The following is a 19837-nucleotide window of genomic DNA, read 5'->3' as shown; positions in this document are numbered from 1 at the left end:
GAGTGAGTGAGCAGCGGCCTGGCACTTGCTGTTGGCTACAGTTAAACCACCTGAAGACAGTCACCTCTAAAATTCTATCTTGGTAAATAACGTGTTATTTATGTAAATAATATTAAAAACATCTATTATCAAACACACATGTAAACCCCACACAAGAAAGACAATCTTGGCAAATAGTGGCAATGACTGTGAAGAGAATGAACGTTACAAACTTGCGAAGATAAAAGCAGATTCTCAGTGCAAGTTTTGAGATGGGTTGGAACAGGTCAGAAGTTTGGAATGGCTCTGAGAGCTGGCACCACAGGGTAAAAAGAAGGAGCAGTGTGATGTAAACATCAGGCATAAGCAGTGTGGGTAGAACTTGTTTCATACCATGCAGGTAATAAAGTGAGAATGAGAAAGTGAGTGTTTCAAGGCAGATGGGATTGCAGGAGCTGAATGGTATGCCTCGGTAGTAAGTCTGAGACAGTAGAGCTTCAGGATGAATTAAAGGGCAGAACCCATGATTAATCCAAGAATATGAAGTGTAGACTTTTGACCATTGTTGTATTCTGAATAATCTTTCTGTTCCAAGACTTTTGTCTGTACCCTCTCTGCTATAGTTATAATCAGTAACAGGAAAAAGGTCATATTCTGTTCTTCAACTGACTTTTGCACAGAAAGAGAACTGCCTCACTACAGATCTCATCAGAAACAAGACTATTATTAGAAGCATATACTACTATAAGGACAACAACTACAGTTTCACCTGGGCGAGAGTGCTACTAAACTGGTAATGCTTTGTGGCTCTGCATCTGTCATTAGTCAGCTATTTAAAACAACGATATTCAAATGGAGACAGTAAGAAACGCCACTGGGAAGTAAACAGTACATGGAAAAAACACGATACAGAAACCAACATTGGAGAATGTGATACTAGTTTTTAAACTACCTAGAAGTGCAGTTTAATTTCAGATGTTAACAACACCCTGAATTTAAGAAGGAGGTAAAAAAAAGAGTCAATACTAACTAGAGTAAGCATAAAAAAGGTTAACATCCAATTCGGGGCCAAAGAAGACGTCATTGCAATACCCTTTATTAGCAGCTTGGGAGAAGACCTCTCTATTAAAAAATAGCAAAAACTGACCAAACAACTAGAAACTACACATTCTTTACAAAACTCTAACTAGTTACAGCTGTCCTTCATAACAGCAGATGTGATTAATGTGAAGTCACAGGGTGGTTCAAGGTGCCAAATCATGGCTGCCACCCAAGTCTACACCATGACCTCATACTGCTTTGGAACAAGACTTGAAAGAAGTTACTTTCTGACTGTGAAACTCAGCAATTTCTCCCTCTTGCTTTATGTCGGTAAGGCATACAGCATGTGATTTGTGGCCATCAGACATGGTGATGATTTTGGTATGGGAAGCCACTGGTTAATGGTATTACTCATGGCAGCATTGCTGTCTCAGCTCCTGACAGCAAGGGGTTGGTAGTTGACTGTCTCACATTAATGGTGACAAATGATGACAAATTATTTACTCATCATCTGCCAAAACCTCTCATTTTTATAATAATCTACTACTTTGACATCACTCAAGCTTTAACTATTTTCAACATAACATCAAAATGATCACACAGTGTTAGAAAGTAGCAATTATAATAGCTTAATAGCATGACTGGTGAGAAGTTCTTAAAGAAATAATTTCTTTATGCATCTCAGGAAATTACCCAAGTTTCAGCAGATTTTTATTTTTAATTGGATAATATACAATTTTAAAATAGGCTGATAAAAATTTCCATTTGAAGATTAACAGATCTAAAAGTCTTAACAGATCTAAAACCTTTGCAAAAACTCTGTTCTATGACAGAACTACAGAATTAAAAGTGAACAAATTCTTATAAAACATCAAGACACACAAGAAAACTTGTTTATTATTCTTTTCAATGCTTGCCACAGTTTATATTAATTGACTTTTTTTTTTTTTAATCATAGTAATTCAACCATGAAAGTATTTGGATATTAACTTTATTTATCTTGAAAGCCATGATGGGTCAACCTCAGCTGGATGCCAGGTGCCCAGTGAAACTGTTTTTACCACTCACTTCCTCAGCAGTACAAGGGAGAGAAAATACAATGAAAGATTCACAAGGATGGACAGGGAGAGATCACTAACCAAGTACCACAACTGGCAAAACAGACAGCTTGGGGAAGTAATAATTTATTGCCAATCAAATAAGAATAGGGTTTTGAGATCTAAAAACATCTAAAACACCTTCCCTCCACCACTCCTTTCCTCCCAGACTCAATTTCACTTGCCATTTTCTCTGCCTCTCCCACCCCAGTGGCACAGGGAGGTAGGGAATGGGGGGCCTTGGGTCAGTTCACACATTATCTCTTCTGCTCCCTCCTCAGCTCCAGTGCCTGAAGCACCTCCTCCCTCTTCTTTCTCCCACATATTCTCACTCCTCTCTTCCCTGGTTGCAATTGCTGCTGTGCATTCCCCCCATTCCTTTTTAACTCTGGTATCCCAGAGGTGCTGCCACCATCGCTGAAGGGCTCAGCCTTGGCCAGTTGTGGGTCCATCCTGGAGCTGGATGGCACTGGCTCCGTTAGACACAGGGCAAGCTTCTGGCCCCTTCTCACAGAATACATGCCCTATAGCCAACCCATTCACCAAAATCCTGCCATGCAAACCCAGCACAAAACACTATGAAGAACATTACGAAACTGAAGACATGGGGTACCTGGCAATATGCACAATATTTTTGCTCATATGTAAAAGTGCACACAGTAGAAGGCAGAAGTCTGGAAAAACTATCTGAGCTTGAGCTGCCAGCAGCAGCACTGACTCAACTCATCACTGTCTACCACAGACTCTTGAATCTAGCACCAGGGAACAGCATGAGATTCTTCTAAATACTATCAAGGTACTTAGACGGCAAACCCAGCACGAAACACTATGAAGAACATTACGAAACTGAAGACATGGGGTACCTGGCAATATGCACAATATTTTTGCTCATATGTAAAACTGCAGTTTTACATATGAGCAAAAATATTTTACAGTAGAAGGCAGAAGTCTGGAAAAACTATCTGAGCTTGGGCTGCCAGCAGCAGCACTGATTCAACTCATCACTGTCTACCACAGACTCTTGAATCTAGCACCAGGGAACAGCATGAGATTCTTCTAAATACTATCAAGGTACTTAGACGGCTGTAATTTTATTTGAATGTCTGGACCAAAGCTACCCTTTTCCCAATAGATTTGCTCACCTAGATTCACGTTCATTTCCATATTAAGTTTGTCTTGTCTTGTTTTTTGGCTTGTCTTTTATCAAGAAGTCTGATGTATAAACATGCTTCTATCATTCCTCCTCTTCTTTTGAAATAAGAGTTCCAAATAGGTCATTGATTCAAATAAAAATAGATTATTTGCGGTTCTTTACTACATGCACGATAAAAAGTACCTACTATCTAAGCATTTCAAGATGTTAGGCTCTTTAAAAAGCCTAGCACTCTGCAAATGTTAGATGACCATATTTAATATGAGTATGAAAGAGTCAATAGAGTTTTGGACTAATCTGTCACAATTCATTTAGCCAGGCAAAAAAGCGTGAAGTAAATGCTTATTTTTCAAATTTGGAAATGGTCAAAGAGAAGCGGAGTAATTAATCCCAAACTATCAGAGTGATCTACAGCATGGCTTGGCATAAACCCCAGACCTGCCCAGAACAAATTATGTACTTAATCTTCTACACTTTTCTTTTTCTCTTTATGCAAAAAACCAATTCTTATGATTGTTTCAATACAGAAAAGTCAGAAGAAAAAAGTCAAGATTAAAGTAGGCATGGATTCTTGATTATTTCCTTATGGAGAACAGGGTCAACTCTAGGTGTAAGTGGAAACTGCTTCTAACTCATCTTCATTTTTTCCAAGGCTAGTAAGGTTATGTGTCTATAATCATCTCAATTTGACATCCCACACAAACAATGTGCACATTAAAAAACAAAAAACTTCTTAAGCTTATTAAAGAGGACACAAAGTGAGCTCTGTGACAACTCTTCCTGAGTTGTGATGGTCTAATTCATATGAACACTGAAACCACTGCTGGCCTTTAAGAAAACCTAGGAGAATGCTGAACATTATTTTAAGCTATAGAAAACTGTGGACAAATTCCAAGTGGAAAACAGATGTGAAGGGAGTGCTCCCTATTTAGAGTATAAAAAAATTAAATAATTTAAATTGTACATCCTGGACAATTCACCAGGATAAAATACATGCAGTTCTGACTTATACAAATGTAAAATCAAACACAAAGTATAGCAGTATAAAGGCTACTTGTTTGTTTTAATATACAGCTTTCTATAAAATATATGTCTTTCATATATATTTTGACATTTGAACCATTTGGGCACAGTATCGCTATAAAATACATGCACCTTGCCAAACTGCATAAACAATTTTGGGGGAGAGCATAGATGGCACTAAAAAACCCACCCAAACTCCACATAAGAAAACCAAGCAAACATTCCATCCCAAAAAGGCAAGAGACAATCATACTGAGAGATTAAACTGTAAAGCAAAATAAGATCAATAGAAACCCTGAAAGAAAATACATACTCCAGGGGGAATAGAAACAAAATACATCTTGGAAAACAGGCAGTAGCTGTGAGAAAAAGAAAGTTCTTTGCCACAAAATCCACATAGAGAAGAGAAGAAAATGAAATTTGAAGGAAACACCAACTATATATCAGATCTGAAACCATAACTGACTTTTACAAAAAAGTAAAGGTGATATAATTTCTTGTAACTGGCCATCTTGACTGAGGGCCTGAAAAATTAAAACAGGCAGCTGTTTATTAAGTCTGAAGAGACAGTTAAACTAGGTAATATAAAAATTAAATATGAAATACATTTTTAAAGAAAAATATTAAAAATTGATTATTTATACTTATTTGTTCTAGAAAAGAGAGCAAAACCACAAAGGAGACCAACAACACTTAGGCAGAGCTGTAAAACAATCAGTAAACAGAATTCTCTGACTTCATTTTAACCTGAATGCATCTGAACTCCCATGAGTCAGCTGCACACCATGGGCTTGTCTAAAGACTGAGTGGAGCTGATGGTAGCAACTAAATTGGTGATAAAGGGATGAGCTCTGTATTATTAAAACTATTATAATGAACCAAGAAGTTAAAATATTCTGTCTTGGATGAACCAAACGAGTTTCAGAACTGAAATATTCACAGCTGTCCCTATGACATCGATATGCTGACAAAACTCTGTACCAAACTATCAGGGATGTAATCTTGAGATATCCTTACAATATTTAATTTTAAAACAGATGTTCAAACCTCAAACTATAACTACTCAGATGCAGCTTGATACTGCACTGTAGTATAAACACATATGAACTTAAGTTTATAGCAGAGAAAGTAGATGTAGTTGAGCTTTTCAAATTTAAAACAGATGTAATGCTTTAAAACTAGCTAATATTTCAAAAAGAAGTGCCACTTTAATCAGGTATATTTCAGATAATTTATTACATAAAGGAAAATAATTATCCCTGTGGACAGATCTTGTCTTGGTCAGACCTTTACAGTTGCAAGCACTTCCACCAGGAACACACCTATATGTAACTAAAGTACTGTCAAGTTTCCAATACTTTGTCTTACCTATCAATATTGCCAGAGAGGTGCAATGTGCTGTAAACTTATGCTGTCATTTTACCAAGATTAAACCTTTTCAACTGGATGGTCTTGAAAGTAGCTATGTTCATTGGCATCTCAATACATAAGAATTTTTTTAAACAGAATTCCAATAATTCAGCAACATCTACAGTTTCAGGCAATGGTGGCTCTAGCACTTTTTCTCCTAGTTTTTCAGTGTTAACAACAGTTTGATGGGGTTCCTAATGAGCTGAAAGAGCCTGCTTAATTCCGTAACTTTTGTTTTACATTTTAGATTTTTCTAAGTATCAATTTCTTAGTACTTAGTTGGGCACTTTAAAAACTTACCTGTATAGGAGAGATGGGAAGAAATCAGAATAATGTACTTTATTTTTACATTTTATATATATAATGAAAACCTGACAGAGTTTCATTTGTGAAAATAAAAGGAGCATAAGACACCAGCATCTGGCTTTCATTTTCAGAAATATCAGGAATGTCAGATTTTTTCTTTAATTTTGCAATGCAATTCTGAGTCACATGACAAAGCAAATATACAGAAATAGTTTTTCCAGTTAATAATGCACAAGGAACTGTTAGTCTTTAACATAAGTTAAATCACACTTGTTTATATAACATTAAAGACATCTTAACACTTACAATTCTCTAAACAAGCAACCAAAATAATGTTTAAACTCATGTAAATTCTACCTTATGTTTTCTCCTTGCACTTTTCTTCTAGATAGGAGTGCATTCACTTGGCACACTATCACAGAGTCCCAACTCTATTGTGCTTCTCAAAGCAAGATCAAGACATAAACTATGGCCATTTTCCCCTCCAGAGTTCACTGATTTCTCAAATTCACAAACACAGAAAAAAGCCTTCCTGCTGGAAGTTGGATCTCTTAAAACCAGCTACAGGAAGCTTGGTTGAAATTGCTCAATGAATGTCAATTCTCAGAGTATTTAGAGATAGATGGCAAGACAGAGGAAACATTTCGCTTTGTCATTTGGTTGCACAAATCTATCTCCCTGCCCCTTCATGTGGATCAACTTTACAAACTGATTACTTTCCCTATGGATATCCCTATGGTATCTTTTATGTATCCATAAAAGATACCATAGGGATATCCATAGGGAAAGAAATCAGTTTTATGGATACATAAAAAATACAATTTAAAGATTCTGTCTTTAGTATTCAAAATAATTAAGAGTAACTGAAAACATTGACTCTTATTATCTTTCCTAAATTTATAGCTTCTCTAGTCACATTGAACATTTTCTGTTCATCATTATCATTCTCACTGGAGCCTGTAGTACATAACTGGTATCAAACTTTTGTTAGAGTTGGAACTTCCATTCAAAACACTTGAGTGCTTTTTTTTTTCTGGTAATACCTTTGAACTGTTAAGCAACAGTGCTTCACAGAAAAGTACCACTCTGATGTGTGTACATCACATCCCATTATCCCTGTAAAGATGGTAAATTGAATTAAATTGCAATTTGCATCTTGAAGATGTGGTGGAAGAAGGGCATCTATATTATCTATATCATCTGTGATGATGATACATGTCAGGAATTCTATCTCCCTGCCACTGCTGTTTTCAGTGCAAGGGTAAATATTGAAGCATTCATAATTTACACTCTTTCCCTGTATACCTTAGTACTGGAGGTGTCAATCAACTGTCACTGTAGCCGGTCTGATTTACCCTCATTACTTGTTGGATCAAGCTGTTCTGTCCTGGGCCTGTAAGAGACATCCTCAAAAGTAGCCACATGCTCCCTGTGTATTATATCATTGCTAGTTTGATGTTCCTCCATGCATATAATCTCCCCTGAGCTTTTAAATATTCCTTTATGTCCTTTAAAATTCTCATCACTGACAGCCCATTGCAATGTGGACAATGCTGCAGGGTCATCCTTCAGCTTTTCCTGGCCCCAAACACACTACAAGTATCTAAGTGTCTCGTTTTTATACCCTACACTTATCTAGGCACTGGTATTCTGCCTCATAGGCATTGTATGTGAGTCTGGGCAATATTCTGGAGAAGGAGATTGTGGCTATCAGTAATTTGGCCTTTATTAAAAAAAAAACCCAAACAAAAAACAACCAACCCCAAAACCCAACAAAACAACAAAAACCAAACCAAACCAAAAGGCTGCCAAATCAACCACAGTACCCTGAGAACCTCTTTTTATCTCACTTTTCTTGTATTTTCTTCAAGCTTATATTCTCCTCTATTATTCCTGTGACAGCTCAAATCCAGACAGATACTGATGACACATCATTAATTTAAAATAGAAATGAAAGTTGTGAGTTGATTGTCTTTTGTGAGTGCTGCAACATAAAGCTTTCTGTGACTGAAGAAGTACAGCCATGCAGCATCATGCATCACACCATCACACACACCACCACTGCCACAGCCGTATCTGACTTCAACAGCACTGTTCTACCCACGCCACTTTTCATCCATTATGCCTTCACAAGCATATTCATTCTGTTTGAATTACCTGGGGATCCAAGCCAAATCTCACTCACAAAAATGTGAACCAACTTTCTCTGAGCTGTACTAACTATGATATGTTTGCCCACATTCTGGTCTGGCACATCAAGTAAGTGAAATGAGCACTTCAAATCAAAGGCAATCACACCACTTCTGAGTCTAGGGACAAGACTCTACTTTAGCAAACTTGAAATGTTCAGGCAACGAAATTAAGAAATACAGTCTCACAGGAATGCAAATGAGTGGTAGAAAGATTCTTGGACTAACAATTTAAAATCTGAAAGGTGTCAGCCGTTTTGTGTTAGAGATAAACAATATCTCTGTGAAACACTGCCAAAATTAGTAGAAGCTTATTTCGATACTGAACTTAAAAGAAGACTTCTTCCAGAATGAGCAAAATCAAAGCTGTGGTCAAACTGAGCTCATTGCAATTGCTACTCTGATGTTAAAGACAATGCTAGCTTTGGTCTAGCCTACCCCCTTGCTCTCAAACAGTGGCACTATAGTGGAGTGTGTATGGCAGCCTAGTTTGAATGTGAAGGGGCAACTGGAGAAGATGGATAAGGTGAGAGTGACATGGACAGAACCCAGCACAACTCTGTACTCTCCCACTGGAAGCCTGGGAAGGGATTGATACTGGCCAGGCCAACAGACACACAACTGCAAAGCAAAACAGGCGGGAAGAAGACTGGAGAGAGATTTGTCAAAAATTGGCAGACTTCATTTATACTGATATAAAATTACAGTTGCAGCCACAGTAATGGATTCTAGGCTCTGAAATACAGCCTGGTATATATATAAAGGCCATGCTAAACAGCTTGGAGTTCAAGAGATCAAATTTGGAAGATGAACTTTCAGGAAAAGAAAAAAAAGAACAATCAGTCACACCGAGAATGTATTTACACCTGAATGTGATATTCATCAATGAATGCAAAATTCTTCACTTCATCAGTAGTCTTCGGAAGACTAGAGACATTCCTGTTTAACTAACATCTGGTGTTTGACATAGAAAATTCTCAGGAAACTGTGGCTTCATACATTTAGTGAAACTTCCATTCAAAGTGAGTAAAAATACTCAGGAAAAAAAAGAATTAAACTCTGTAACACCGATGCCCAGCATAAAGACAATTATCTTAGTCTGTGATGCAGGAAATTGTAATATTAAATGAATGCAACATATTTCCAAGAAATCTAACATGTTGACAGATGCATCTACTACAGAGAGAAAAGTCTATCTAGCATCTAATATGCAAATTAGTATCCATTGTTTCATGCTGAAATAATTCTCCAACAAATCTTACTTTGTTGGAGAATAGAAACCATGTACCTAGTAAGGCAGTACAGTCCTTCTGGAAAAAAAGGAAATAAGATAACAATGTTTCCAGTACTTAATACTTATAGGCAAGGGGGCAGGGAGGGAGATAGAGATTATCTGTGAAATCCAGGTAGGCCATCAGTGTGTGTAATAACCAAAATTTAGAGAAGGAGAATCAAGTTTTTCATGGGTTCCCCAAAACCACCAGCCGTTTGCCCCCACATAGCCAAAATCAAACAACAAAATTGCAATGTATTAATGATAAGCATATTATACAATGCTTATGGAATACCATATCAGTAATACAAAGTTAATTGATTCATACAATAGTCTTGTCCCTATGATTTATGTACTGCAAACAAAGTATTTCCATAAGCAATGTTAAAAATCCATTTACATAAGAATCTACTCTTAAAGGCACTAACAACAGAAAAAGAAGTTTTACATCAATAATAACATCTAGACTAATTAGTATGCTTGTGTCATGAATAGAATTCTTCAGGAGGGCTGGGGGGAGGAGAAGAGAGGAGGTTGTGGAAAAATCCCCCTAACACTAAACAAAAGACAGCAACTATTCTGTGTTTGATTCAAAGCCTTTGAAGCTAACAGCAAGTCTCCAATTAAAATGCAGAAGACCCTTTTTAGGGGCCTTTTTTATGATTTAGTACATTTCCTCAGATTAAATCTACAGTACATGCAGAAGTTAAGATATTTTCAACTAGGAAGTACATTTTTAAAAATAAATGAAAGCAAAGATCACAAACATACATTTAGGATTATCAGAAAAGAGAGAAATCTTTCTATTTTTCAAAATTAGGAAATACAGATATGACTGCTGCTCTATAGATATAGATGTGTTTAATCAAAAATTCTACTTGATTCAGAAATAACATCTTTCTTATCCTGCAAAAAAGTCCAAAATTACGAGGAGTATTAAGTTTGAAATTTCCTTACTAAATAAGTGTATTTAGTAGAACAATGTCTCGTGTATTCCTTCAGCACAAATGATGTCTTGTATCCATCTAGTGAGTGATTCTGGGACACCTGGTGCTCCAATTAATTACTCAATCTTAATTAAAGCCTTAAAGCTAGCAGCCTTTCATAAACTTTCACAGCCTTTCACATACTGTAGGTGCGAAAAACATTTTCAATATAAATCTAAAAAGAAGAACAAAACTAGTATTGTGACTACTCCACCCTTGCTCTTTTTTTGGTTATTTATGACAGAGAAGCTGTGAATTTATAGACTAATCTCAGGTCTTCACCTGCATAATTTAAAAAGGACACAAATCTGACAAATGCTATTTTGATAATGTCATTGAAACACACTTTTGAAAGAAATAAAGTTAATACATATTTAGCCCTGTAGCTTTGTCATTCTTCTTCCTGTCTGTCCTGGGCAGAAACACCTTTCTAACTTCCTTCTCATGTCCTTTTTGCCCAAGGACTTGTTAGTGAACATCTGTTAGCAAAAGCAACAAAACCAGCTGTGGTTATGATGAAGGTGTTTGCAGGTGGACCAAAGTCCTCCTTTCCTGAGGAAACACCCCGATTATAAACATGCTTTTGTAATACCGGAAAGACATTAATTGGTATTAACTTATTTATCCTGCCTATCTTCACCCATCTGAATGACTGTTCAGTAAAACCTCTGTTAGCGACAAGTTGAAGTGCTTTGCCAGTGCCCAGTTCAGTTTTCTGCTTGTAATGAACAGCATTATTAGGATTAGCTTCCAATTTGTAACTTCAGTGTCCTGGAGCATAACACTGATGAATCAAGATTCTCATACACTGCAGGAATATATGTTGTATGCAACAGCTCAAAATGCCATCACAGCTGCAAATGTGAGTTTAAAATATGAGCTCTATGACATGCTTTTCTAATTTTACTAATGTCTGCCACAAATATATTTGTGACAGCCAATGCACAACTTGGTGCAAAAAGTGCACAAGGACTTGGAGAAAACCTACAAAATACAGGTTCTGCTCTTCAACAGCTGTAAATAGAACAAATAATATAAAACCTAGTCAACTTGCACGGTAACATTTATCAAAATTTTTACTATAGGATTTATTACCTCTTGGTAACAATGGTGCTAGTTATAGCAATATTCAAATAGATTAAACATACTTCAGCAGACATACACAAAGAATTGTTCACCAGCTGCTTCCTGTAGCACTTTTATAAAAAGTCTTGTGCCAGGGGGCTGGTGACTCTTGCCAACACCGCCAGCAACTCGACAAATCTGATCTGCTTACTATCAATACAGCCATATAGAAATCTAAATCACAGGAACTCCCAGTAAACTGCTACCTGCTAAACACTTAGCACAATTTCATTGTACTTGATGGAAATATATCCAAACTCTTTTTAAACAGAAAAGTATGCTTAACTTATTCTGAAAAAGGCTGGGAAATAGCAATGGAACATAAAAGCTCAGTGAGCAGAAGCAATTAAAAAAGTATCTTGACTACATGACCACTATGCAAAACTAATATTCAGCATTCCACAGTGAATTAAAAGCAGACTGCCTTTTGTCAATGAAAACAAACCTATTATGAAAATGAAAACAGCCACAGGATGTTTTCCTTCAAATATTTTGAAACTCAAGTTAATGAAAAGGTAAACAGTGTAGTCTGTATTTCATGAGACTACAGAATATTGCTAAGGACAGAAAATCAAAATTTTTTAAATTGTATATTTAATGACTAAGTGGGAGAATAAGAAATAAAATACTGGAGAAATAACTTCTGTTTCAGCACAGAAGGGATGCCTTCTTTAGTTGGGGATATGTTATGGTCAACCAAAAGCAACCAGTGAAGTTATGATATATATTATACATATTCTTCTACTGCAGTGAGGTTAAAACCCTCTGCGGATTTAAGAAAGCATCAGCATCTATCCATCAGCTTGATTTGAAATGTAAGTTCCATCCACTAAAAACTGTAAGATTAACAGGCTTCCATTCCCCAGAAAAACAGGGCCACCAGCAGAAAGTAACAGAAAACAGATCAAAACCCTGAAACAACTCCATGCATTACACATTTTCAAGAATTAAAGCTGAATTAAAGCTTATTTTAAGACTTTAAGTAAATATGAGAAGCACACCATCAGTCACGACTATGAATATATAAACAATAATGGGGTGAAAGTAAGATTAATTACATTTCTTCAGCATTGTTTTCAATAAAATTGCCACCTTAGAAAATAAAATTCCAGCTGTGAACCTACAAACTCCTTTAAAAAATAGCATCAATAATTTCATTTTTGTGCTCCTTCACTTTATGAAATCGGCATAAGCCTGATGAATTTGAAGTCTTGGCAGAAGAATCTCCTATGGTTAAGCCACAAAATGTCACTGAATTTAGCATCCCTCTTCAAGAACTAAATCCCTCTCCATGTGTCCTCACACATTCAAAATCTTCATGTCTGCCCCATTTCTAATACCACAGTAACCAGTTTCTGACTGCCTCATCTTCACACTGGAAAACCCTGGTTAAATAAATTTAAAAAAAAGAATGCTTTTTTAGCTTCATGTCAGTGTTATCTGTGACCTTTTCCTTACTCTCTTCTATCATTAAGAGAAGGAAAAACAGTTAGGATACTTCTACCCAAACCCTTCTCCAGAAATACCAAATTCCTATGATATTTTCCTATTAACTTGATTTTGCTGACATGAAACATTGAAAAACTTGCTGCACACTTGAACTACATCACATGACTGTAATATGCAACAGCAGAGTTACATTACAAACTAATGATGCCATTAAAGGAGTAAATTACCCAATTCTACATTAAAACTTATCCTGTGTACAACAAACATTTCAAGTTTCAGCCTTCCTCAGTGGACCAACCAGGAATTAAGGATAAAGTGAAAAAAACATAAAACTTAATGCATTGACATTTTTAAACTCAGAATTGCCTTCTTGCATCAAAAATGTAACATGCTCTTTGAAATAGGACTGCTCTCAGCCTCAGCTGCTTATTTCAATGAGTGTCGTCACACTTCTATGTCTTCATTTAATCTCTTAAGACATCACAAGTTAGGCTGTTAATATTTGACACTGTACCATCAGCAGGCTTCAAGAGAAACATTACACTGAAATGTACGAGTCACAGGAGTGTTAGAATTCCACCTTTATTTCAAGCTAATGTTTGTCCTGTTTTGTTTACACATAGAAACTTCTCTCTGCATTTAAAAGTATTGAGAGCCTTTTTCCAACTGTTGCTGAAAGCTTACTCAGATTATTTATACTAATTGAAAATTAATATATACTAATTGAATTTATACTACATCATGTATACTATATAAACAAAACAAATCTATTTATAAAGACTAAGAAATCACTACTATGCTTCATGGTATTCAGTTGTAATTACTACGGACTAGACCACCTGACTAATGACAATTCATACCAGATAGCTATTCATTTTTCTGTAGATATGTCCCAGTGAATACAACTCCTCAGAAAAGGAAGATGTCCAATGAAGATACAACACAACAAACAGAACACATTGTGCCAAATCCATGTACTGGCACCCACACATGCACCTTTTCACGCTCAGAGCAGCAGGGGAAGGAAAACAAAAACCAGCAAGGCTTACCTTTTTGCAGACACTTTCAAAATTAACTTCTGTCCTAAGAGCAAGTCTGGTAACTTCATCTGGTTTTATTTCCTGTAGACAAAAGATAAGTTTATTCTTATTATGATCAGACCATATGAAGTCTTTCTAAGGTTCACCTTCCTTATAAACATTCTAATCATGGCACCTCCCTCATCTCTTAAAGTAAGAAAACCAGCTCATTATATGGCAAATTTTTTAGTGCGTATGTAAACACTACATTTATACTGACTGACCTTTTCAAAACACTACCTTATACCTAATCTGACTGCATATACTAGTGCTGAAGGCAAGAGGGATTTTTCAACAGCAAAGTATGTAGAATGGGTGGTTTTATTCACAGAAATATTTCAATTGTCCATATTGTTGTATTACAAATAAACTTTGGAGGGCCTTAAATTCCTGACTTATCTTCTGATGAAGTTACGTCCTATCAATGTACATGAATATGTTAAGTTAAAGACAATGAAAATGAAGGTGAGATGAAAAAATAGTATGTTTTTTTTTTTTTCTAGAGAGACTGACTGAATATGCAGCTTGCATTTGTGGACTTAAGCATTTGCAGTGGCAGCTAAAATAGAGGAATGAAAATTCTGGACAGTAGATTTTGTTAAAAGCTGAATATTTTATAAAGCATGCCCCCACGACAGATTTCTTGCTATTTTAAGACACATGCTTTATGTAGGTTGTATTACAAAATACTGTATTAACCTCATCAAAGGAATTAATTGAACATTATTTTTCCTCCTAGGGCAGTACAACAAAAAGTCATGTTACATACCAGTTAAGTTTCCTAGATAGCCATTTGCCATTTCAAAAGCAGTTTAACTATTCTTATGCCAGACCCAAATAACGTCTCCACATTTTGAAAAGTTAAAATTCTCTACAAAGTAACTTAGTTCTTATGATAGCTTTCATGTTCAACAACTATATTGTATTTGTTAATTTCTTTCTTTCCCTGCTTAACAATTCTTGAAACCTATTCCAATACCTACATTTCAACTCCACTGTTAAGTTCCATATTCTATTCCTTTTCTGTTGTAAATCCAGAGCAGTCTGTACATTTCCTTAGACGTAATTTCAGGAAGAACCAAGTAGCTTACCTTCTTATAAAAGGTCATACCTTGCATCTCAAAACCTTATGTTTTTCTTCTTTGTATAGATAAGATACTTTACAGACACTTGCAATTTATCTATTTATTTATCATGAATTGCGTATGACTTAAAACTGTAAACAATTATCTAGTAATGGGAAAAAAGTAACAGAACTCAGTTAAATTAACAACAACAAAGTATCTCTTTTTGTGAATGTCAGAACTTCCTGACAATGAGATCTAGAACTCTGCAAAATCATCTCCCAAAAGTACTAGTGGAAGCCCAATCACTTAGAGGACAGGATCCACACTGGAAAAACACTGGTGGATGTAGGAAACAATCTTCTACTGGCAGATGAACAACTGGATGACCTAACAGAGATGGAAAAGACCTATGATTCAGTTTTCCGTGACTTTCCAAAGCGTTTCACAGATGGTGAAAGTAGGACACGTTGGTTAAGTGACATGCTTACTGTCACATAGGAGGTTAGGGGTTACGAATGAAGCTCTCTAACCCAATTTTTTCATTAAAGCAAGCTGTTGGTTTATGAAAAAAGAACAAAAACACAAAAAAATATAATTCCTATGATCTTCATCCCAAATAAAACTGCCTATTTCCTGTCTCCTTAGGATTTAAATGCTGCAACAGGGTTCAGGGCAGAGGCAGACAAACCTCAGCAATCCCTCCATGAGAATGTCAGAAGTTTAATTTTGATATGATAACATTGCAGAATTCCCAAGACATTGCGGAATCACGAATAATACTGAAGAATGAATTACACTTTGGAATGTGAAGTCATTAAAGCCACACTGAAATGGCGAGGATACAAAATGAGGCCAAGAACCTTCTGTTCAGGCTTAAATCCCCAACTTTATAAATTATCTCCTTCACTTCTCCTAGACTCAAGGCAAACTAAGCATTTTTGACTTATATATTCTTCCACAGAACCTTGGTTTTGTAAATGTAGTCACATGAGTCAAGTTACTGTAATAAATACATGTTTATTCTGTCTCTATTAATGGTCAGCAACAAATAATAAAACAGAAAAAGAAACAGTGCTGTTTTTATACAGTTTTCTCAACTTTGAGGTGCACCTGACTCACAAGGAAAATCTTGGTATTGAATATCTATTATAGAACCTTCTTTCCAATTGTGCTAAGGGATGTTACAAATGGATGCCCCCTCCAGCATCTTCGAGGCCCATCCAGGGATTCCTCCTGCCCTGATGCTTCAGCCCAGCCCAATGTGTCCAGAGATCAATAGGTGTCTGTCCCAGTTCCATATATGTAGCAGTTGCTTTCTTATTGACAGGTTCAACCAGTAGAGAAGCTCAGCTTTACAGGATGTAGCACTCTCAGGACTCACATGAACTTCAGCAGAGCCAGCCAAGACCTCTTCCTTCTTTTCTCATCAGGACTGAAGTTCACTACTGAGAGCATACCACCTCCCACCCTCTCAAAATGCACAAATGCATGAGGACTTGTGGGTCCCTCAGTTGCAGCACAGCTTATGCTTCTGTCCATCTAATACCCCTTGGCCTGGGTCATAGCTCTTGTGCCCCCTCATGGGCCTCCCACTTAGTGGCTGGCAGCAAGTCACCAGAAGGCAGATGCACACACTCACAGGCACCAGCAAGGGCCCTATGGCCACCTGATATCCCTTCCCAGATCACAGAGCCACAAAATGGTTAGACGGGGACACACACTGCCTGTCCTCCCTGACAGTGCATATGCTGTTACTGCCCCTGTGCCTGGAGCGGAGACCCTCACCCACTGTGGTGACACCACAGGCTTAAGACACCTACGCTCCTGCCCTGACTCCTGCTGCTTGCCCCATACCCTCAGCAGCTGGCACCTAGTCCTTATAGTACTTGCAGGCAGGGGACAAAGAGGTGAAATTACAAACAGGTAAGAAAAGAAAAAAATGTCAAGATGACACTGGGAAGAGGTGGCAAAGGTGTGGCAGCAGTAGGACCAGCCTGACTCAATTTTTGCAACAGTGTGGGGACTGATGCTCCTCCAGTCATTCACTGCTCAAGTAGCTGCCCCAGTGGGCAGTGGAGCAGTGTCAGGAGAAATGACCTGTCAGCCAGTTGGATCCTAGCTGCAGATGACCAGGCCTTGGCCTGAGATGAATAAACAGGTTGTGAAAAACTACTGGACATAAGAAAGCTGGATGTGACAGACAATGCAAGAAGCTGCAGAGTGGCTGTACAGATCATCAGGGCAGAGTTACACAAAAAGCAGACAAGCTCCATGGAAAGGTCGAACACAGGGCAGACTTCAGGGGCGGATATCTTGCAAGGTATTAAGGTAACTGAACTATTAATATTACATGAAACAAACATTGTATACAAAGTTACAGTGAAACACCAAATTTGCGGAAAAAGTAACTATGGGTGGGCAAAGAGTGGCCTAGGCTGGGCAAAGCCAGCACTGGGGCACGGGAAAGGGTGGTTGTGGGCCAGGCAATCATCTCTGAACAGAGTACTGGTGGCAGCGAGCTCACCCCAGTACTTACAGAAACTCAGAACAGCAATGTCAGGAGATTTCTTTTTTTTTTTAAATAAACCGTAACTGTCTTACACAGAAAGAGAAGACTATATTGAAGAGAAGTACATCAAATGTAAATTGTATGTGAAAATAGGATTTCATGCTTATATTGATTGTGGCTGCTCAGATGACACTTTATCCAAGTGATACTGAGTAAGAGAGAGGTTCTAACCTAAAAGCCATGGAAATGTAATTTATTGAACAGCCTCTGAAAGACAGCAAAACCAAAAAAACTTGCTGTCAAATGAGGCTTCAACACATCTCAGAAATGCAAGATTTTTCATACAAAAGGTATTCCCAGCTATGCTATCTCAGGCAGTTTTAGATTACTCAGAAAAAAACCCCAGGCTGCCAGCGGCCTGTGGAAGCAATTTAAGAGTCTTCAAACTACTAAAAAGACACAATTTCGATTTTGTTTTGACTAGTATTTTTTGTTTACCTTTATCATAATATCCATTACTTCTCATCATTATTTTTTGACATTTTCTTAGCTGTGCAAGTTTTAAACCCTTCCATATGAAAATATTATTTTCATCACAAAATGCTGAAACTTCTAAAAAAAAAAAAGTAATAGAATCAAGGTATATAGAAATATAAACAGAACACCCTTACCAAAAGTCATATGTCTGGTGAAATCTCAGGTATAGTTTGCTACCCATTTATACACTTCCAGCTTTTAAAACATAACCATAATCTTTACTCTTAAACCTGTGTTTGAGACTATTTCCCCACAAAGTTTCTTATATTTTTCCAGAGCATTCAGTCTGTCTTTGCGACTTTCTGTCATTTTTCTAGGTTGCTTATGAGGAGAAAGGTATAAGAGAAAAAAATTCTAGAACACTTTTTAAGCTTTTCTTTCCCTACAATTTAATCCCTGTATGTCTTCTTGTCATAACCAATTTGCTCCCCTAAGTCTTCAGAAGTTCAGTATTTTAGTCATTCAGAATAAAAGTAGTCTCAGACTTATGGGTAAGTATTACCATTGTGAAAATACACAAAAATGGGATCTCTTCAAAGTAGTGAAATAAATCAGCCATGTCTCATCTGAAAGCTTATCCAGCTTCCAAAAAGAAATTAAATCCATTCTAAGAGCACAAATTTTTTAAGTTACAAAGGCATGTTTTCCAGAAATGCAGTGCTGTAACTGATTATTATCAAAATGATTATGAAGAAAAAGAATATCTTCCTCCCCTAGCAGTTTATAAATACAAATCCCTTGTCAGTAGTTGTGACCTAAATACAAATACAAGAATTTCCACTGTAAAGGCACATTAGTGGACCACCACACCAAAGTAAATGGCACTCTGCCTATATAAAAATATAAAATAAATAAATTGCAAACCTCCATCTCCTCAAGTCCCCATTTTACTAGATGTAGAACCAAGATGAAAAGTACTACCAGAATAAGAATTTGGATAAAATTAATAAACAGAATAAAAAAAATTGTTCTGATAAGTAAAATATTACATCGTCTAGTTAAGTGTGGCTTAAGCTTATTAGCAAATTTATGAAACAAATCAGGGCTACACTGACTTACCTGCTTTATTATAAAATCCCTATGTAATTTTATCACAGAGGTAAGCATTTTCAAGTAGATGCCTGACTTACTGCCAGTGTTTATAAACTATTAGTAAAACACCTCTCAAGCTCTTTTCTGAGTAATTAAGATATCCTGAACTTCATCTACCACAGAATAAAAGTTTAAAGATATGTAAGGTCTCCAAGTATCTTTTGTATTTGCTCTCATTTATTAACTACACCTTTTAAAACAGGAATAAAATGGGAGGCAGTGTAAGATATCCTGAACTTCATCTACCACAGAATAAAAGTTTAAAGATATGTAAGGTCTCCAAGTATTTGCTCTCATTTATTAACTACAACGTTTAAAACAGGAATAAAATGGGAGGCAGTATCTTTCTTGGTAAATCTCACAGAAGAAGAGAAGTCTGATCCTAGACAAAGTCTGTAGCCTTAGCCCTGGAAATTTCATCTTCCATTTGGCTTTAGTTTTTTCCTCAATGAAATCCAGGCAATCCAGGTCACTCTCATCTTTATCCATCACCTGTAAATTACATAAAATGCTTCCAGAGAG

General features: G+C 36.7%; 1 protein-coding gene across 1 annotated transcript in view; it reads right to left on the bottom strand.

Moving 5' to 3' along the window:
* Positions 1 to 19837, bottom strand: part of SRFBP1 (serum response factor binding protein 1) — a 65769-nt gene that overhangs the window by 8499 nt on the left and 37433 nt on the right. Inside the window, exon 4 of the mRNA XM_039733137.1 lies at positions 14081 to 14152. Within this exon, the coding sequence (XP_039589071.1) occupies positions 14081 to 14152 (72 nt within the window). The remainder of the gene's footprint in view (positions 1 to 14080; positions 14153 to 19837) is intronic.

Source organism: Passer montanus, unplaced genomic scaffold (genome assembly GCF_014805655.1).
Source record: "Passer montanus isolate IOZ18808 unplaced genomic scaffold, ASM1480565v1 scaffold83, whole genome shotgun sequence".
NCBI classification, from domain to species: Eukaryota; Metazoa; Chordata; class Aves; order Passeriformes; family Passeridae; genus Passer; species Passer montanus.
This window is presented reverse-complemented; position numbering and strand designations above follow the sequence as displayed.